Source organism: Accipiter gentilis, chromosome 7 (genome assembly GCF_929443795.1).
Source record: "Accipiter gentilis chromosome 7, bAccGen1.1, whole genome shotgun sequence".
NCBI lineage: Eukaryota > Metazoa > Chordata > Aves > Accipitriformes > Accipitridae > Astur > Astur gentilis.
The window spans coordinates 5,288,033-5,310,117 of record NC_064886.1 but is presented as its reverse complement, the minus strand read 5'-3'; the positions used below and the strand labels follow the sequence as shown (position 1 = coordinate 5,310,117).

Sequence of the window (22,085 nt, the reverse complement as noted above, 5' to 3'; positions counted from 1 at the left end):
ATACCATTATCTTAAAAGGCAGAAACATATGGATAGCACCTTTTATTCTGAACTGCCATTTGTTTTCTGCTCCTATGAGAATGCAACTTCGCTATCTAAGACTCCTAGAGAATGATGAAAGAACAACACATGAAAATTACATAACTTTTGACTACAAGTGTTTCTGGCAGACAGGTGAGCACATGGCACTGGCAATGCCTTCTTGCATTAAGACAAGGATGTTTTGTTTCCACTACACAGAGAAAGGTTTATGTAACAGTTGTACCATCCTGCACAAGTAAGCCTGCAGCAGCAAGGGAACTCACAAAAAGAAAGTTTGGATAAATTTTTCCTCCCTCATTTCCAAAAATAAAACTTTCTGATTTGAGAGCTTTTATTGTTGCAGGTGCTCTGTGTTGGACTCGAGAGAAGCATGGTGTTTGCAGAAACTGTTGACAGTTAGCAGCAACCCAGGCTGACTTGATTTTTGCCTTCTGGGATTTCCATCATGTTCTTTTCCATTTCTGTAAAAACAAAAAAGTTATAAAATCCATTCACAAGAAATTATACCATCCAATACTAAGGATAACAAAAGCTGAATGTAGCCCCAGCCACTCCTATATGCTAGAACTCAGATATACAATGACATGAATATGCTTGCAGGTGTCTGAAACAGGCTTTATTGCTTGAAAAACCTCCTCAATCCTTCAGACTGTAAACAAGGAAAATACATGCAAAACCCAAAACTTAACATACTGATGAGGTTTCCTGCCCCAATTTGGGCCATGTGTCCAGCAGTTTTCTCCAGTTCCTTTATCATGGACTGTTCAAAGGCCAAGGCAGCAACTCGGGAAAAGAACTCTTTGACATTTTCCCCTAGGAAACAGGACAGAAATTATGTGGTTTTACAACCGCACATCAACACACTATCAAGCATTACAAGCACATTTGTGAACAGATCACACTCCATACTGGGACAGAACAGGCCTCTCCAACAATCTGTCCTCCATTCTGATCACTGCAGAGATGATTTCTCATCTTCTTACTCTGGAACACTGTACCCTGTACTGTACCTTTATTTTTAGTCAGCCACAGAAAGAATTCAGTGTGTGGTATAATCTTTTTTTCATTGCTAATGCTGAGTAGCAATGCACATATGTATTTATGTAACTACCTATGAATTAAACATGCTTAGACATTGCACAGCAGCTCAAGTACTCCTTTCTGTAAACATGACAGTGCAAGCACACATACAAATACTCAAATACAATCAACCATTAATAAACCTGAAGTTTTCAATAGCAACAAAATGCAAGAACAACAAAAAAACCTGCATGGGAATGGGGGGATAAGGAACTTCAACTTCCTCCCACCTTAACATAAGCCTTTGTGGTTGCACTGGTTTTTACATCCTTTGCAGTAACGTACCTGTTTTAGCTGAAACAGACCAATATTCTGCTTGCATCTCATTGGCAAAGCGGATGGCATCTAGCTCTGTCCTTTCACACACAGCATCTGACTGAGTAAATAATATGGAATAACTTTAACATAAGAAGTGCATATGGGCTGGTAATAACATAGAGGTACTGCTAACACCTATACTGTGATGCTTCCAGTTTTCACAGTGGCCTTTCTGGCCTTGCCTTAGAACTTGTGCAATCAGACATGATTGCAAGAATGAACATTCAAGTACTTAGTACTGCTTTAAAATGGAAGTCTCCACTCACCTCCCACAGCATTGAAACAAACAACAGTTAACAAGTGTGACTATTCTATCTAACTGTATAGTGTGGTAGGGAGCTATAAAGACAACAGCCCAGTTACTAGTCTTTAAATTCTTGTCACCCCACCATTCTCAGCAGACTTGCAGGACCAACTAATCACAATGGTTCTTTGGGTTTAATCTTGTCTCTGTCTCAGATCCTTTTTTCTACTCCGTCTGTTTTTATTATGTTGTAACACAACTGGCTTCCCCCCTTTTTATTTTTGCTCTTCTTTTAATGTCTTCTTAAGACTAAAATTTCTTGCCCCTCCAATGGATTTTTCTTTCTTACACTTACTTTTCAGGTATATTTCCCATCTCATTTGTTCTCTGTGATCAACCATATCAGTATGTTGCTATTTGCTTTCAATTTCTAGTCCATTTATGATGGATGATACAAGTTATCTTTGTTTGTACAGTTTTCTGTGCATTGTCTTACAATGGAGAACCTCTGCACAATTGAGAAGAATTCTAAAAATTTGGAAAGGATGATGTGACATCAAGATGAGAAGTACAGTGAATCCAGTTGGGAAGATACTGGTTTCATACTGAAGTAATACCTAGAACCCACAATCCTTTGCTCTGCTCTTGTCTCCCTTTCAGTTGTTTCTAAAAACAGAAACTAATTTACAGTAACAAATCCTAGCTTAGACAAGACTTGAGATCTGCGTCCTCAGAGGTCTGGCACATTTAGCTTTTACTGCAACTCAGAAAAAGCAGCATAAGCAACACAAAGTATCAGAGAAACTGACAGACATGCAGTTTTCTGGGACTTATTTTCAGTGAAGGGTAAGAAACAAACTGCATAAGTGATACTGTGGCAGCTGGCGGGGGGTGGGAAATTAAAAAAAAAATCAACTAAACAGCAGAAGCAGCAAGTTTGTTTTGAAATCCTTAAGAATTAAGTATTGATAGCTAGAGAAAGACAAACACAAGACTCAATGGTATACGGTGAGTACATTATAGCTTGTTCTTCTGAAAAAGATGTCACATTCAATTAAGTAAGAATTCTTCCCTGTTCCTGCATAATGAACACACTGTCCTAAAAAAACCTAACAAACAAAACCTTCAAGATCATTAGGTACTCCATTCTTTTGTGCACCCAACTTTTCTTTGCCTTTTCAGGTGTCTGCATGTGCCTGAAAAATGTCATGCAAGGAATGGAAACAGGGATATTACACTAACTACCCATTTTTTCAGAAGCATCTTCTTAACTTGGAACCAAGTCTGCCATTCTATTCACCTGTGATCTTCTTTCCTTCTGTTTAGGTTTTTCCCTCAAGGCCTTTATCTCAACAACATTGAGTACAACTTGTAAAGGAAATTACTTGAGGAACTAGGAGAAATCCGATTTCCTTATCTGCATTCAATTTACTTACCACCAAATCTTTTTTTGTTCCAACTAGAAAGATGAAGCTGGAATCTGGTTCATTCTCCCTCAATGCATCTTCTAGCCACTGTCTGAAATACAAAAAAGAAATAAGAATCAGGCAGAGGGACTGAGGAATATAGGAGAAAGTGACAGATAACAGGGTCACAAGAAAAGTGAGAGGATGAATTTACATGAGAGTATCAAAAACCTTATTTTCTAGACAGAAAGAGACCAGGAGCTATTCCAACTGCTTTGAATACATGTCTTCCACTAATGAAAAGTTCAAACATGCCCACTGTAGAGTGCAAATTCAACAATGATTTTAGCAACCAGAGAGAGTATTTATCAGTATAAGGGAGGGGGCAAAGTTTTGATTGAGATAAGGAATGAGAAAACAAGAAGCAGAGGAAAAGATATGAACAACATAGCAGATCAGATACAAACGGGAATAAAGAAGAGTGAAATAATCTATTCAGCATTATGAAACAGCTCCCTATGAAGGCTGCATGATTCTTGTCTCATAAGCTTTTATATTTTTGTTACTCCAGCAATCAAGTTCCTCCTGAGTCATCCAACACAAGTCAAGGATGGAAGGGAGTGCGTGCATGTGTGGGAAATCAGGTTCACAGGCTTCAATTATTTTCAGCCAAGCAGAGATGCTAATATATATATTATTTTACAAAGTCCTATGTAAATGAGCTAAGTACCACAGCAGCAGTCTAAGGAAATAGTCTAATACAGATTCAAATAAGACCAGGTACAGGTTGTAAAGAAACATGTACCTGCATTACAGTCACAACAGTATGTTAGAAATATATATACTCTGAGCTGGTGATAACAACGTGGATCACAGATCCATGTAGGATTTTGCAGCCTGCACTAAAAGCAGAATAAGTTTACTCATAACAATTAGCATGCTGATGTAACCAAACCATTACAAGTATCTGAACCAGCAAGTTTAGCTATATCTACATATACTTTGAATTTTTAATTCTCTCTCCTCTTTTTGACAGCCTATTTCCCAACAGAATCACTACAGAAACTAGAGAAAGAAAATAATTTCAGGCTAGCAGTGCACCTAGAAAATGAAAGGCTTTTGAGACACTACACATGAGATGCATGTCATCAATTTCACCATTTACATCAGATGCCAGCCTGTTATTCTGTTTATAGCAAACGGAGAAAAAAGGATGTACTTCATGTCTTCCTGCATGTCTAGTTTTGGAAGGATCAAGCTCTTACTGAAGTGCCACCTTCTCTCCACTGACTATAAAGGAAGTCAAGAGTAAGTGTTCAAATTTATGCCCTGCATTTTCTTCATAAAAATCCCGCCCTATGTAACCCAAACAAGTGACTGTCATTCTTCATTTCTTAGCTCAATAGAAAATACACTCACAATCCAGCAAGTTCTCAGCAACTATAGGCTATCCAAGACAATTAAACCTGCTGTAAAAGCTTTAAAGGCTAAGCCAAAATACAGAAACTTACTTGGTGTGATCCAAAGTCTGGATATCAGCCAGATCAAACACTGTTATTATAACTGCAATAAAAGACAAGAACAGAGAAAAAGTAATTCAGTTAGAAAGTGTATCAGAAGTCTCTCCAACTCATCTTGTTAAATGGAGAGTATGTTTACATATAGAGTACAAGAGCAGATTTAACACAGAGGAGATGGAAGACCATCCATTTGCTCATTCCTCTTCCTTCTCTAGCACCCAGTAAGAATTCCTCAGCCTTCAACTTATTTAGTCTTTAACTGTAGTCTGCAGTCTATAGTGCTATTACTCCCTTTATTTTGGGACCACTTTAATTCCTGCAGAAACTGCCTCTTACCAAAGGAAATGCCAGAAGTAGCCACTTCTAACTTCAGCAATAATCTTACCCAAACCCAAATTCTTTTCCCCCTACACACAAGTGCCAATTTTTATCACTGCATCATCAGAACATTCAGAGCTTGCAGGTGTGTCATGGTTTAGGCCCAACCGACAACTAAGCACCACGTGGCTGCTCATTCACTCCTCCCCCACCCCTGGTGGGATAGGGAAGAGAATTGGAAGAAAAATGTAAAAACTCATGGGTTGAGATAAAGACAGTTTAATAGACAATAATACTAATAAAAGAGTATAGGAAGCAAGTGACACACACCCAGTGCCCAGCCCGTTCCCAAGCCACAATCACTCCTCCCTCTGGCCAGCTCGCTCAGTTTATATACTGAACATGATGTCATATGGTATTGAATATGTCCTTGGCTAGTTCAGGTCAGCTATCCTGGCTGTGTCCCCTCCCAGCTTCTTGTGAAAATTAACTCTATCCCAGCTGAACCCAGGACAAGATGTGAGAATATATCAATTCATGATCTTTTTAGTCCCTACTTCTCTCCAATAATGGACGATCCGTTCTACCACACTGTGTCCACAGGTACCTTTCCAAGGAGCACATATTCATATATGTTTCTGTATAAAGTATAATCTCCTGTCACAGCCAGGATCAAACTAATGTTGTTCTCACCCTCTGCTCCTCGGTAGTAAGCAGATGCAATGCACTTGAACTTTTCCTGACCTGCTGTGTCCCATCTGTGCAATGGGGGGAAAAAAGAAATTCAGGTTAATGAAACCCAATGTAACCTGAGTAAGCATGCTAATGAAGCAGCAGACTGGTACAAGGTGGAGAAGAATGTGATACCAGAGAAGTGTTACCATCTGGAACATATTATTCATTAACTACTGATAGAAATACAGTAAAGCTGTATTATTTAATGAAGATATTTGAACTCTGTTTGGTTTTTTTGTTTGGGGTTTTTTTTTTTAAATACTGGTCACTTTGGAGACACAATTCAAATATTCATATTCTGCATGGTAATACACTTTTCTTAAATTATTTTTTCCTCACCTATGTCATTTGCATGTATTTCTAGAGCAAGCTAATTTTGAGAACTTTCTGTGCTAATACTAGCTAAATCATGTATTAGCCCATTAGCAACTGCTACATATAATAACTGTCCATACACTACAAATTAGAGACCTACAGCTTAGTCCATCAGGTACTAATGACAGCAAGAAAAATCAAGTGTTTCTTATTAATGAGCATGATATGCAGTAGTCTCAGCTACTGCTAGCACTACAGAGGTTTGGGGTTTTGTTATGGCCTAGTACTGCCAGTCACAGATACTTGCAAATTTATCTTGTATGGAAATCCCTTAGCAAGAGGGGGCACTAGTGCTTATCATATTGAAATGTTCTACCTAGCCACTGAAGATTCTGTGGATAATACAACCTGACATTTAGTAGCTCATGAACCTTATTGCTTCAGCTGGCAAAACACTTATAAATCAGTCTAGACTTTTACAGGGACTCAAGTTCCAAAAGGATAGTGCCTGGCAGAATTTTCAAAAACACAATGGCACTGAAATCAGTGGGAAATGGATTTCTAAATATTTTTCAATAAATCCCATTAGCCATCTATTTACATCAATGATATCTCAGAAAAAAATATGTTTCTAAGTGAAAAAGTTTAAGATTCATGCACTAACCATACATGCAAAGCATCTTGTTTCTGCTCTAGGTCACACTACAGCATAGGTGATTCAATAACGCCCTCTACAGAACAATATTGCTAGCCACTAAAATACCAAAGGACATCCTTCAGCAGAACCAAAGCAGGTGAGAGAAGGCCAGGATTCCCACTAGTCTGATAAACAAAGCTGAAAATCAAAGATTTTAGGTTCAAACTCTAATAAAAACACTCCAGTCTTTCTACAATTTGGGGAGATTCAATTAGTCCCTGTTAAGAGATGCTGAAATCCCTGGACACATTACTATTAATTTCAATGGCTGCAGCAATAAAACTCCCAGTAAAGCCAAGTTCAGTGCTCATTGTGTCTACTAAACTTAAATGACAGAATGGTGTAACAGTATAACTGTACAAAGTCTGTGGGAAAAGCTTCCTCTTCTCTTTCAAGAAACTTGAGTAAAAAAGGCAGAAATGGTACAAGACCTCCAAGATGAATTGTCATTGACAAACTTATAATGTTTTTTAGGAATGACAAATTAAAGAGAGTAAAATTTTTACTAAAACTGTGAGTCCAGGCACAGAACCTGTTTTTCAGATCACACTATTCTTTGTGCAACTTTATTTTTTCTTAAAAATCTTTATTGCACTGGAGCCTGCAGCAATTCAAGGTCTGCTGAGAATGTACTCTGTGCAATACTTAACCATGCTGTTTCAACTTACATCTGGAGATTATATGGTATTCCAATTATTTCAAAACGTTCAATTTCAAAATCCACTCCAATGGTCGCCTTGTAGTCTCGGTCAAAATTATCTTTACAAAATCTGCAATAAGAAAAAAAAAATAGAAACACCCAGCTACAAATAACTGCAAAACTAACACTATCTGGGGTAAATTATGAAGAAAAGAATTAACTAACTGTGGAGTGGCTATATATTGCAGAAGCATATATAAAAACACTGAGAAACTGATTTTAAAACAGGAGATATTGGATAAAAAAATAGAAAGCATATACAACTAGTAAGCTCTCAGGATGAGATGAAAATCAGAACAAAATACCTTCAGACTGTCAAGGAAGATACAGTATCTTATAGTTTTAGTTACAAGGGATTATATAAATAATATATCTATATTTTATATAGATATATATATAATTATATACATTTAAAAAATGAGCCAAATGATTAATGAATTAGGTAAAAAACTTACCATATCTACTTAAGAACATGGAAGAAATAATAATAATAAAACACAAACATAGACAGAAAGTTGTCATGGTGACCATAAGCTACAGAAATTCAGTGATCTGTTCACTGGACTTAGATACAAAAAGCATAAAAGCTGTTTTTAACATCCAGTAAAGAATCAAATAACTATTCTTTAAGGCATTCTGCATTTTATCTGTCTTATTTTATAAGCTACAGAAAAACTTGAGCTTCCTCTACAGTCTTGCAGCTGTAGACATGAGTACAGGTACCCACGCAAGGATGACTTAAAAATGTTTCAGTGAACAACCCTGCAAGTAAAGAGAAAACATGAAACCAAGACTAGACGCTGGAAAGATTTTTATTTTTTTTTATTGTACCTTCTGATTGTTCAGCCTTTAGGCTGGATTTCTTAAGGAAACACTGTATCATATTTGACTGGATAAAAATAGTTCAGAATATAACATATACTGATAGAAGTGCTGGAGCATGACTTCCTGTGTTGGTATATTAAGCCTGTTTCATACTGTAGACTGTTGTGTCTTTTATTTAATAACAAAACCATGGTGCAAAACAGAACCATGAATTTACTACACTGAATGGACAGGAATGGAAACATTATAACATTTATTTGAGAAATAGCAGAATCAAACCATCTGCTGAGATACACTGTACCTGTTGATAAGGCTGGTTTTCCCAACATACAGGTCTCCTACCACAACCACTTTGGATATTTTCAGCCTGTTATAAATACGTGAAAACATTACATGTTTTTAGTAGCAAATTCAACATTCTCTCTCTAAAAATTCTGATTTAGATCCTTAAATTACAAGTGATCAGCACATGTACCTGTGACTCCAGTTTACCTAAATGCCACTGTGCTGCAGGATCAGAGTCTTAAATTGTAAGAAAGAACAAGGTCAAAAAAACCAAACTGCTCTGGAGCAGAAATAGTCCATTTCTTACTCTGCATATTTTTTTTTTCTTAAATATAATCCATTGGGACACAAATTGTATTCTGTTAAAGTTGCTTTGACTACAAGTATATACAATTGGCAGGTTGCACTAAGACCATAGAGTATCTGCATCCTTTTCATTAAAATTAACCACAAGTTTCTCATTGACTTTAATAGTACAAATCAAGTCCTAAGTGCAGAAATAAGAAATCGCTGATATATAAAATAACCCACTGCAGAATTTGTCTCTGGGAAAAAAAAAGCCCACTTGGTTAGAGCCAATACCTTTTCCGACTATGTGGAATAATATTAATCTGAAACTGGCTTCACGCAAATAATCCTCTTTGCTCTGGGTCCTCCCACAGAATACAGCAGATGGGCTTTAGGTGACTCAGCCTGCAATCTTAACATTTAAATGTAGTGTATCTTTTAGGAGATACAGGTGGATAAATGAATGTAAGTGTTTTTGTTGACCTAAACTTGGATTGACATCTCCTGTGTACATGCTACAAAAATGGCTTAAGAGGTTTAATGTTCTTTTATATCAAGGAATGGCTTTTTAAACAAAGGAATTAATCTTCTGTTGCATACTACCTCCAGTTATATCAGGCTTCCATGTGATGCTGATTCCAAGTTATCCAAATAGTCCAAATCTTGACTGGTAAGCTGCATGACTAATATTTCCAAAAAAAGAAGGCATTTTGTGTGCCAGTCAACACTAAATGAGTGGCCACAGGCCCCTAAGCTGCTGACATGTCTCTGCCTGATTAACTGTTACTGATAAAATAATGAATAAAGTCAACAACCTTAAGGGAAAAGCAAAAGAGTAAGTGATGGTTTAGAGGTGTGTGTTCCATTAATTCATAATGGGGAAAAAAACTCCCTAGATTAGACAATTTAACACATTGATGGAATATCAAAAGAGTCTTAAATACAGCCATTAGCTATTGAATTTCTCAGACTACCTTTCCAAATGACAAAGAAATATTCCATTACTTGGCCTAATGGAAAAGGAAGATGATGGTTATTCCTGTCCAGCTTTAAAATTACTGTACAAAACACAGTTGTCTGTCCCTCCTGCCCCCTCCCCACCAAAAAATGACCTATTAATAATCATATTTAGAGAGCAGTGACAGGAAAGTGGTTTAATTATATTCACAAAGCCAAAATGTAAAGCTTTATAGCTATACTCTGTAACCAGAATAAATGAACTGGAGAGTTGGTTTACCCTGGAAATAAAAAAATAAAATAATAATAAAAAAATCTTGGTTGTGGTGAGGGAAAAAAAAAGCCTCAATTCACTAAAGCATGTTTTGCTAGCAAAATTGTCTGGACACTTGTAACAAATTTACATGAAACTAACTGAATGTGCTTTTAAAAAGCAATAAACTCACTGATGCCTCTCAGAGAGACATATTTTGGCTTCAATTTTTTTAGCAAGACTCCCTAGTGAAATGAATAAAAAGTTACATTTAAAGATGGGTATCATGACAAGTCTCATGGTAATCAACAACTCTAGATTTGAAAGAATAGTGGGCTAATTGTCAGTATTCATAAAAGCTCCACTTTATGAAAGATCCTTCACACTGGAATGCAGAAGCATTTAATAACTAAAACATACATCTATTTATTTTAAATGAATAGTGATGATTTCTAACACAGTTTAGCTTTCTTGCCTTGCTTCAGGAATTAAATCAGTACTAGTAACAGTTCTGGGAGAGAGATGATGTGAAAAAGAAAACCAAATTAAAGGTTATTACTAGGGCATAAAAAAGTTTATTTGGATTTTTCAATGCTATATATTTACCAGAATTTTGCTCCAGTTTTAAGGAAACATTTAAGAGAATTTATCAGCATGTATACTTCTAAAAGACTAAAGCTAGATTTTTACGTGTTTCAAGCAACTTAGAAATGCTGTATGTTTATATCCCCCACCAAAGCCTTTATTAACTGCTCATTTGGAACACCAACAGAAAATACAGCAAGGCTAGATCTGCCCTATTCCTGCTCTAGAATTTGGTTGCCATACTGACTTGCATATGCAAAATTCAACACTAACTTTAAACAGTCAATTAGTCTTTTGAAAAGAGTTTAGTTCAAAGTTGCTAAACAACTATTTGTTGCTAAACAACTCTGCTATTTTTTCAATGCTACTTGCGGCAGCAGAAAAGGTATCTTCAACAATTAAGGGAAGAAGAGGCACTTTATTCATTTACTGCCAAATAGGTCAGAGAACTGCCATATGCACAGGCTTAGCTGCCTTGAAACATACTGGAGTGAGGAAGATGAGGAATGAGGGAGGAAAAGCCTATGAGGGAAGCAGGCTATAAAGAGCTTAAAATACTTACTTGGTTGCATACTTGGTTTGTTACAAACTTACCCAACTGTTCCAATGCTCTGCTGACAAGCAGCCCTGACCTGTGCATGGAAGTGCTCTTTGAACTGCAGACAGGCCTCAGGTGTGTACCACTGAAAAAAGGAGAGAACAGCTACTGGGATAAACTGTGATGTCTACTTTGCAAGAAGTCAAATCAGCAAGGAAAAAAATAGGTTAAGGAGATTAATTCAAAGAGTTTGACAAGCCCAGGGATACCCTGGCATAAGAAAAGGGATAGCCTGGCTTAGAAGGCAGTAAGGCTTCCCCACAGTTATGTTTGTAAAAACTCCTTTGGACAGTGCCATCATTTGACCACCTTTCTGAGTGTCAGCATCTGAGCACTAGCTAAACTTCCACAGTCAAATACATTTGCTCATCATTCTATAGAATAGCAAGTACCTTAAATTATCCCAGTAATCTACAACATACAAGACAAACACAAATGGGAGCATACCACCAGCAAGTCATTATTACTATGAAGTCTTTTAGATCTCTTATACGCTTAAAGCACTGTTTTTATTACTAGTTTTTAATTAGGCATTAGTTAAAAATGAGAAAAACTTATTTTATCGTGTATTTGCTTAAAATAACTGTGGTAGTTTTCATAAAATTAAAAGCAAAATATGTGGCCGAGATCAAGCATGGAAAAAAATGCTAACTCCCCTAAAAAGAACTTTTGAACAACTGAAAAAACTAGAATGGTAATTCCTTGTCCTTCCCTGTCCTTAACTCTTCTATTATACTTAAAGAACAAAACTCTTTGGGAACATCAATGCTCTTTTCTGTCTGTGTTTCTACAGTGCCTACTACATTTGATCTACTGTATGACTAAGGCTCCTATACAGACAGAAAATTAAAATTGCCCCAAATTCTTCAACCAAAACCTCCACATAGATCTAATTAGACTTTTTGCATATTTAATATCAGCTACGGTTCTTATTTCCCCTCGGTGTAGGAACTGTTTAAGCATGTAATTATTAATGTTTGGCTGAAATTATAAGATAACACTTTTGTGGCAAGAGTCACTTTCTGTAAAGGTTAAAAGAAATGAGGATTATTATTATTAAAGATATCAGCATTGAATGGGAATATGAAGTCACATTCGTCTTTGAAAGAAATCCTTAAACAATTTGTAATTTTAGCAGAAGACATCAACTATACAGTAAATTAAAATACTGTTAGCACAAGGGAAAGATAGCTCAATGGGACAGGCGCTATATACTGTGACCAGAGGGATAAAGAATGCTTACCTTGGGAAACCGGGAGATTATTCTGTCCCTACTCACCGGGGGAATCAAATGCATTAGGTTGGACTTCATCCTTCAAATTCAATTAAATTCTACCAGACAGGATATATAGAAAGAGAAACATAGTATTCAGGAATTGCCTCAATACAGGGAAAACATGATTAGAAAAAAATTAACAGTTCTTGCAGACTCATTGTCTTTTTTTCCTTTCGGTACAACTGGCAGTTCTTTCACCTTATTTGCATTAAAGAAAAACCTGTTTCTTATGTAAAAGGGACCACTTCAGTGCATATAGCTGTAGTAGCAAACAGTGGCTTTCTGAAACTACAAGACAACAACTCTAATTCCATGGGAGGGCAGAGAATTGTTCACTTAATTCGACATAAGTGCTTGCAGTTTAGCCCTCAAAGGATTTTGCAGAATTTAATTTAAAAATCTCACTCATCATTGTTTGAAATGCCTCTGCACTAAGCACATTAATAAATGTTAGGGGATACCAGATTTCATCTGGCCAGAAGAAGAAAGGAGGAAAGGTGAGGCTGCCACATTTCCTAGCACAACATCAAACTTTAATCCAAGATCAACTCAGAAAGAATGAAATCAGTAGATAGTTTGACTTGGAAAAAGAATAATGTTCATATGAAAATCACAAATGCATTTAGATAACCCACTAGAGACATATCAATTTGGTTATGCAATGAAACCTCGTGGGTTGTTGGGGGAGGGGACCCTTAATAGGGTACCGATTTCTTACTGGCATTCAAAAGAATGTTTCTAATAAGAACATTCATCATGTAGCAAAGTGTAAGGAAGGACTCACCGTGCAGCAGCTGATGCAGCAGGATCCCAGCTACATAAACAGCTCAGTCTGCTGCTGCGTGGCCATAGCAACAGGCTTGCAACAGTTCCCTTCTTCCCCTTCTCTTACAGATTGGAAAGGCGGAGTTGGAGTAATTTAACTATACAGAGGGCCCTAGTTTTAAAAGAACAAACTGGGTTTAGTGGCCATACAGATTCCTTTGATCAGAGACTGCTCCTTAATAAAACCAATGGTTCCCTAATCCTATATAAGAAAATAGTTCCATTTTCTTCAAAGGTAGTTGTATATACGGATACAAAGAGCAGGATTAACCCAGTGGACAAGGAACTACTGGAAAGGGTAACAGTGGCAGTGCTAATATTAAAGCATAGTAGCAAATATAAAGAAACTCCCGGGTTTTTTTTTCAGAATTTCAACTTGATTTCATCTCAGCTTCAGAGTCAGGATGTGTATGCCACTAATGAGACATTCTGAATTATATAAATGTCTTTCTAGTCATTAGTAAGCTTGCTTTTTAATGTACCAAACACTAAAGACAAGGAATAAGAAATCACACGTCTCTTTTGTATTGCCTAAGTATTGTTAATTAACTCATTAGTTTAGACAGCATTTATTATGCAAGACCATAATTTAGGATGCTAAAAGATTTTGCTATTTATTTCATTAGGATTTAAACTTCCAAATTTCAGGACAAAAGAAAGTTCTCACATTCTAATAGTCATATTTTGCTAATGCTGGAACAGGCTTGGACCTCATAACATTCAGGACACAAGCCTCTCCCATTCCTGCAGCAGACTAAAAATGTTAAAGGGCAAATCAATGTGGACAAGTAATTTTAAGCAACAAGTAAGTATGTAACAAAAAAACTACACTTGTGTTTTACAAACCCACACTAAGAATAATGCTCAACAAAATTGCTAGTCCACTACTTAGAATTAATGCTTTATTCTCTTTTGTGATGGATTGCTTTTAAATCACTTCAGGCACTCATGTGATCTCAACCATACTGAAACACCCACTTCCCCTCAAAGAATCCAGTTTTGCAGCTGATGGGTTATTCACCAAAGAAGGTGACTTTACAGTATTTATTTATTACCATATGCATACTTCTACTTATCATGCTACTTGTGAGCGTATAAAACTAGAGAGACCTAGACCCTTTTGATAGTGTGCTCCTGTCCTTTTGACAAGTTTGAATGATTTTACGGCAATGTTAATGTCTTAAAATAATAGTTCTGAAAACAAAAAGAAAAACTCTGCCAGTTGGTAAGTTTCAAACACTAACTTGCTTTCTCCCTATTCTCCTAGTTCTAGTTCAACACATCCTAAGCAGGTAAAAATCTGTCATGCGTACGTAGGCTGACTCACTGCTCGTCTCCTAGAGCTCTTTCACAAACTAACCTACAAAAAAAAATCAGTTCAACAATCTCAGTGAATTCAAAGTACAGGAGGGACCAAGGCCACCAAAAAGAAACATCTGAAAATTGAGAGGCCGCCTTCACTTACATTTAGTATATTTGATCTAAATTTCACACACACAAAAACATATCCCAATTTACTGAGTCAACAAATTGGCCACACCATTACAGGAAAAAAAAAAATCAATTATTTAAGAAATACAAAGCTGCTAAAAATACTAAGAATGATCAGTACTGAGATCCAGATTTTCTCTTCTTAGACCTGCAGGGGATTCAGACACCAGGGAGGGCTGGGAATATAGTGTCTCCATGGCATCACAGCCTTCCTTTTATCAACATTGCAGGAACAGTAGCACCAGCAGATTCTGTGGATAGACAAAGGATTTGAGGAAGGCATTCAGAAGCTGTACGTAAAATAAGTTAACGTCATGACCACTAACCAAAATCAGCATTCCAAGCCATGGTGAAGGACAAGACAGAACAACTCATGCCAAAAGGACGAGAACAGAGTTAACACTGAAGGACAAGAGAAGTCCCTGCTCTTCTCCTGCCCCTTCCACACTAAGAAAAGTTCACGTTCTTCCTCTTGAAATAGGGTGAAACTTTACAAATATGTAGTTAGTGGAAGCCTAATCTAATTCAGGAAAATATCCTCTACTTTAAATAGTCTGCTCTAAAATGTTGCAGAAAAATTAATCCTTTCTGGAAAATACTTTTTAAAGTAGTAATTTCTCTTTTATGGATTTTGAAGATCAACAAACCAGAAACTATTCCTGTGTTGTACTTTAATCTGGCTGATCTGAATAACTTCAGCTTTGTAAAATCCAGTTTAAGAACTTTGATTATTATAATTGTTACTCAAACTTAATGAAAAACATCAGCGACTTCTGTATTTGCACTGAGAGCTAACCTTTTATAGCACAAGCTGCTCAGAATTTTTTTCCTGATGTCAGATCACATCCGATAATCCAGAGCACCCTTAAATTGTGCTGGCAACACTGCAATGATACATTCTCCTTGCGTACCATCCTCTGAATAACACTATACTTTTTAGCAGAATCGTACTAAAAAAGATGGCCAAGCCTTGAATACAGTTACGTGAAACTACGTAATGATAATGGAACCCCCTGCTACACATTCTAGCTGTTTATAGTGACATTCTAAAGAAGACTAGGAAAGAAAAGCTAGTCCAAAAATACTGAGCTCCCTTCAAGCCTCGTACCTCAAGGCACTCACCTGCTATACCTCTGCCATTAACTCAGCCACCATTTTGTTCGATATGATTTTATATTTTTTTTTTCAAATTTTGTTCGACTGAAATGACTTTAAAAACAGGGGGTGAGAAGAGACCCTCCCTCCACGCTTCAGCAGAGAAGCGAGGTAAAACGGCCTCCGCACTGCAACGCCAAGGCGGCGTTTCCCCCATCTCCTCACACGCTCCACTCCCTGAGGGGCTGCGCCTCAGCTCAGCCGCCCGCGGCGCCCCACCGCCGCGCGCCGACTCCCGCGCTAAGCAGCGGCCCCGGCTTCCAATTCGCCAACTACGCAGTTAACGTTACTCTCTCACAGCAGCCGCCGTCAAACGCGGTACTTACGCTGTTGACGCAGGACCGGACTCAGGGTGCTTGGCTGCGTAGTTTTTATTCACGGAGTGGGGCGTAGGCCAAGAGCTGGTTGCTGTGGCAACTAGAGCACGCGGGAGCGAAAGGCGGTGGCGCAGCTGGCAGGAGCTGTGGAGCGGGAACCGGGGACGGGCTGAGGCGGCGACATATTGGTGGGACAGAGCGCCTGTGATTACTTAGTCTGTTTCTTTTGTTTTGAAGAGAGAAGTGCAGTTATTTAGCAGTTTTAACTTTGGAGCTGTTTTCTTTTTTTTTGTGAGCAGTTTTCAATATTGTAGGTTGTATGCTTCTGTCAGCTGAGCCATTTTCCTTACTGAGGGAAGGGCTAGGCCAGCCATCACCGATTCTTTCAAACGTTAACGAATTCTGAGGGCGGGTTTAAACTAGACCCCTTTTAAAAGAATGCGTCTTTGAAAAATGGCGTTTTGTTTGCTTTTGCTTTAGTAATATTTTGAGCCCCTTTGGTTCGGGACATTGGACTACTTCACTTTAACCCTTTGAAAAACGTTCCCTCCCTCACCTTGCAATTTTAAGCTTTCTCTGTCTCTCTTTCTTTTTTACAGTGTTCAATAGAGCATTAAACCAGATAAGACAATTCAGCTGATGAACAGACATTAATGCTGATGACCATGAACCATTCCAGCCTGCTCTTTCGTAGCTTCCTAACAATGAATGTGTGCTAAAATAGCTCTTCTGGGACACAGAGCACCATTTAAAGTCAGTAGTTGTCTTTTTGGTATGTCATCTGTCCAGTCACCAGGTAGAGTAATTTTGGAGTATTTTTAGGGATAGGGAGAATCCTTCCCAGGAAAATTTGGCATGGCACACGCTCGTATCTCAGCCAACCTTCCCCCTGATATAGATCCCACAAAAGCTCCCATTGCATTTGGAAGGAGGGCCCTTCCTAAATTGAATGAGGAGTTACATTCTCCTGAGCTGCTGACTCAGCAGCGGGCACTGATGGCGCTCTGCGATCTGGTCCATGACCCAGAAAATGTCTACCAGGCAATAGGAGTAGGTAAGTGATCTGTTGTCATAGGCTTTGACACAGTGTGTGTGTGTGTGTGGCGGGGGGGGGGGGGGGGGGGGAATCACTTTTGTGCTCTACTTTTTTTCCCTGCAATATCTTTGATGACACAAAATGACCATGAAAATTTTTCTATTTTAATCTCTACTTGTTTTACCTTGAAAAGGTAAAGAAAATTATAATGCCATATACATGACAGTTATTTTAAGAGTATCCTCACTTCAGGATTTATCAATGGCTCACTGTAGGTTTTGTCAAACCTAAATACAAAAGTAATGCAGAATCTTTCTTTTCTTTTGTTTATTCTGAATTTTAGCTAATTCCTAATATAGGCTAATAATAAAAAAAAAAAAGCTTAATTAGTCCAAAGTTAGAAACACACCCCCCACCACCACCTTCCACTTAGTTAAATTTCATTTGCCTGGAATCTTTTATAATCCTGTTATCCACGCACCTTTCAGAAAAAAAAAGAAAGTAGTGAATTTATTAATTTATAATATCATAAAACTACTAAATATATTTTATTTAGAAAGTGGAAAAGAAAAAGCTTTTAGTTATCTTACAGCAGGAAAAAAAAGCAAAATCCTTTTTTTTTTTTCCCCTTCATTAGACATTTTCTACCACATATGACATGGGACAGTGGTACCTTCCTGGATTTTTCATGCTTGAGGTGCTCAAAATATTCATATCTCAGATCCCATAATAACAGGCAAAAAAACTCTGATGAACCTTAATTAATAATTAATAAAATTAATAATTAATAAAATAATATTTAAATAAGGTTTACAAGTTCATTTGCAAAATCTGTGAAGTCATCTTTTGCCATTCATTCCTTCAGCAGTGGATAGCATTGCACATCCAGATATAACTTTACCGGAGACACAAAACATCAGAGCTTTTTATGCAGAACTCCTTCTCAGAAGTATCTTAGTGATTGTAGAATGAGTCTATAACAAATAAACCCTGGAATTTCATAAGAAATTAAGATACAAGACAATATAACCAAATTTATCATACTCATTAGGATTATATCTGGCTACCACTATTTTCAAAAGCTTTTATCCCAGCACTTGGAAGAATCCTAAATTTGGATTTTGGAAAAAAACCCACAAGCTTATTTTCACAATTTCTAGCAGTCTGTTGTGTATCTACATAGCTCATTATGTAACACTGAAGAAGTCCTCTGGTTTGCTTTTTTTCTCCATTTACTTCGTATTTTTTTCCTCATAAAAGATACCATGAATCATGTTCAAAATTTATTAAGTTATTGTTTGATTAACATTAACTGCTGAAGCAATGCGAGATTGTTGTTTGGGGGTTTTTCTTGGTCAGTGCTATGTGTGTGTACACATAATCATTAATGGTTCACCAAATTATTTCTATGTGTGAAAAGCAATGCTGTGTGTTTTTACATAGCCCATGCTACTCCTAAAGCAAGTTTAAAAAAATGTAGGCGTCAATCCTGCAAACACATGCTTTTCTAAAAACGTCAATAACTCCACTGACTTGAGTTATTTTTAGAGTTATATCTCTTCATAAATATTTGCAAGATTAGGATTTAACTTGATACAGAAGTCAGCAGCTTGTTTGTAGCATGGCATTTTTGGCAGTAGGCCTTGAAACTTGAAAGTTTCTTCCCTACTTGAGATAAGACAATGAGTTTCACTCTCAGGACAAGATGAAAATTCTGATTGTTTGCACTTCAAATTGTGAAATAAAAATGAGTATTGCTATTTCAAATTAATGCTGAAGGTAAGAAACGTTAAAATTAACTGTTGTGTCTCATAGGATTCTTGGATAACCTGAAGATTTTGCTGCTACATCATGACAGTACTGTCCGACAAAAAACAACAAAAATCCTCTATATAATGGCTATGCATAATGTTGGCAGGTAGGTGTAATTCCAGAGTTTACTGAATGGTCTGGGAAATGATAAAGGCGTTTCAGTGAGAAATAAGAACAGAATTTCTAAATTTTGGCGAGATGATATATGCAATGTAAATAAGAGTATTTAGTTAAGATTAAGCATCTCACAAATATATATGAGTTTTATTATGCTTAGTTAAATCTGTCCTCCCATGTTGTTTGTAGGCAAGGGTTGATACAAAGTGGAATGATTTCTGCCCTCACTGAGCTCTTGGATGATCCAGTAGATATTTGTCGGAAGAACACACATCAGATTTTTGAAATGATGGCAAAATTACATGAAGGTAGGGATTTTTTCAGTAGTTAAGTATTCAAATGGGCAAAGCAGATAGGTGATTTTACCTGATCCCTTATGTAATATCTTCCAGATTTATTTTCTTCTATTTTCCTTGAAAATTATATTTAAAAACAGTATCTTTTCTATTTTGGTCAACTTGATTTTCTTTAGTTAGTTTTCCTATAATTTATTCTTTGGGTTCTAGCAGAAAATTTTAAAAGGTATGACTGTCATCTTTTTTATTGGTGGAGACATCTATGTTCTCTGGAGCTGTTTTTGCACTTCTAAAGATTTGCAAATTGTATATTAATAGTGAAAATACTTAACCAAAATACAGAAAATGCTTTACATAGATAACAAGTGAAATGCCCCATGTTATCATAATACATCTGTGGATAGTCCTGTCTATGTATTGATGGGACTGATCCTGCTAGATCTGTTAATTTTCATAGGTCTTACGCAAGTTAAGGCTACCTGCTCAAGATAGAGGTTGCGTGGACTGCACGCTTGAATTTGTATTTCAGAATTTTGCATCAAAAATTCACTTTGTCCTCTTCTGTTCAAAATTATGATCAGCTGTTCATCATGGTGCACTAATTTCAAAGCACACAGTGTTTGTGGAAAGTTTTTCTTGTGTTAGAACCTACAAATTTTGTGAAATTTGTTCTATGCCTTCCCTGTTCCTTGCAAGCGCTGCTGTAGGAAGTGGCAAATGAGCAAGTAAGGGGACCATCTATTGTGCTGTGTATTCCACAGATTAGGTAATAACATGTCATTGACCTTAGGCTCATAGGCACTGTTTCTGAAATGTACGCTTTGACATTGCTTTCAGGTGGTGAATTTAAAAAAAACCCCACAAACCCAAACCAGAAAACCTGGTGGTGATGCAAGGAATAATGAAGAAGTTTGCCTTTTCTAATATTTTATTCAAATGTTGTTTGCCCTTAGGTAATATTGTTAAATGGACTTGGTAAGATGTGAAGTTAAAAATATGATAAATTACACCTAACTTCAGATGTCAAATTGAGCTAGTCACCCTATGCTTCCAGCAGGAGAAAAGTAGTGTCTAAAGGGGCAAAAAGTCTGACATATCATAGGTGCTTAGTTTAGGATGAGATGAGTTCTGCTCTGGCGATATCCATTTATGTCCAGTGAGGTAAACAGAAGCTGGTTTGATTACATCTGTCAGGCATCTAGCTTTTAAATGCTTCAGTCTAGAGTAATCGAAGCTGAGAATTTGTCTTTGACTTCCCAGAAGACTAGGTCGTTTGTACCTTTTACATGCTTTCTTTATATTTAATAAATATATTTATAGTTCTGAAACTTTTAAACACCAAGGGAATTTATGCTGATTTCTTACTTTTATTTCTAGATTCTTTGATTATAATTTCAATAGTTTTCTAATCTGAACATTAGTCTTAAACTTTTCCAGGTGATGAAAATTATAATTTTAAAAATAAAATTTCATTAGATAGAAATTATCAATTAAAAAGCCATGCTATTTAAATTCATGGGAATGTATCTCATCTGAGGAATTCTTAAAAAAGAATGCTTAAAAAAGAATTAAATGAATGCTTAAAGCCTTGCTGAGTGACTATACATGAATTCAAAAATACAGATGTATTTTTACATGCATGCAACCCTTTTTGGAGTTCTAAATAATTGAATCCATATTAAGGATATTAATATGGTGGGCTAAACAGCTTTGTGAACATCGCTATAGAAAACCAGATTTTCTGTTAATTTAATTTCACTAGCCATTTTACAGATTTTTCAGACAATGAGACAGGAACTTGGCTTAAGTAAATTTTGACCTGTCTGCCTTAAAAGAATTCTGTCTCTTACCTGTGTAGACAGATAGATACCATCCTGTAAATATATGGATCATAATAGATACTTATGGGAGAAGAAAACTTAACAGAAGTAAATAAAAGTTGCCAAATTTTTGTAGATGACTGTTAATCATTAACCATTCAGCCATACTGGCTAAGACCTTATTCTTTTTGGAACTGCCTAATTCAGTAATAAGCCTTGCTGTTCTATCCCTGCTGTACTGAACTTTATTATTAACTCTAACCTTCAGATGTGGCTAGATTTCTGGTAGGCCAATGCAGGAAATTACCACTTGTCTCCTTTTGCTGATGGCATTTTCAGGTGTGTGCATGATGCACAACTTAAGTTGACTGGAAAGGTTTCAGTTTAAACAGGGAAACTGCCTCAGAGTTTGGTGGCCGCTGTACATACCATTTTAGATATGAATTTGAGACTTATGGATATAAACTACAACTAATGTTACATGTAAACACCTGCCTACTTTTAGGTTCTATCTCCCAAAACTCAGAGCATTAACTAAGTAGGTTGGAAGTTTAGCTACGTAAGCAGAAAACATTCACTGGAGGATGAATAAAAGTTCCAAGGGGGGGAAAAAACAATTTTTAAAAAAGCAGCTATCCATGTGGCCCTGAGAGGAAATGAGGGCTTTTTTTCCAGTGTTTGCAGTTAGACACTTCCTGAAAAGCAGGGACTGAAAACAAGGGCTATATAGAAAGCATTTTATTAGAACCATCATTTCCATTTAGAGACTTACTG

General features: G+C 36.8%; 2 protein-coding genes across 3 annotated transcripts in view; one reads left to right on the top strand and one right to left on the bottom strand.

Annotated features, from left to right (window-relative positions):
• Positions 1–339: 339 nt before the first annotated feature.
• Positions 340–14,966, bottom strand: RAB36 (RAB36, member RAS oncogene family). Of its 2 annotated transcripts, XM_049804244.1 has the most exons (12): positions 14,907–14,966; positions 13,227–13,379; positions 12,410–12,498; positions 11,163–11,251; positions 8,502–8,567; positions 7,344–7,445; positions 5,622–5,686; positions 4,602–4,653; positions 3,121–3,202; positions 1,408–1,498; positions 736–855; positions 340–503 (listed from the first exon to the last, which is right to left on the bottom strand). In XM_049804244.1, the coding sequence occupies exons 3-12, from the start codon at positions 12,476–12,478 to the stop codon at positions 439–441; spliced, it is 801 nt and encodes a 266-aa protein (XP_049660201.1). In that variant the 5' UTR covers positions 12,479–12,498; positions 13,227–13,379; positions 14,907–14,966; the 3' UTR covers positions 340–438. The 2 variants fall into 2 exon arrangements, with proteins under 2 accessions (XP_049660201.1, XP_049660202.1); XM_049804245.1 differs by lacking the exon at positions 8,502–8,567.
• A 2,119-nt stretch (positions 14,967–17,085) lies between these two features.
• Positions 17,086–22,085, top strand: part of RSPH14 (radial spoke head 14 homolog) — a 103,091-nt gene continuing 98,091 nt past the window's right edge. Inside the window, exons 1-3 of the mRNA XM_049804243.1 lie at positions 17,086–17,284; positions 19,082–19,184; positions 19,385–19,503. Of these exons, the coding sequence (XP_049660200.1) occupies positions 17,086–17,284; positions 19,082–19,184; positions 19,385–19,503 (421 nt within the window). The remainder of the gene's footprint in view (positions 17,285–19,081; positions 19,185–19,384; positions 19,504–22,085) is intronic.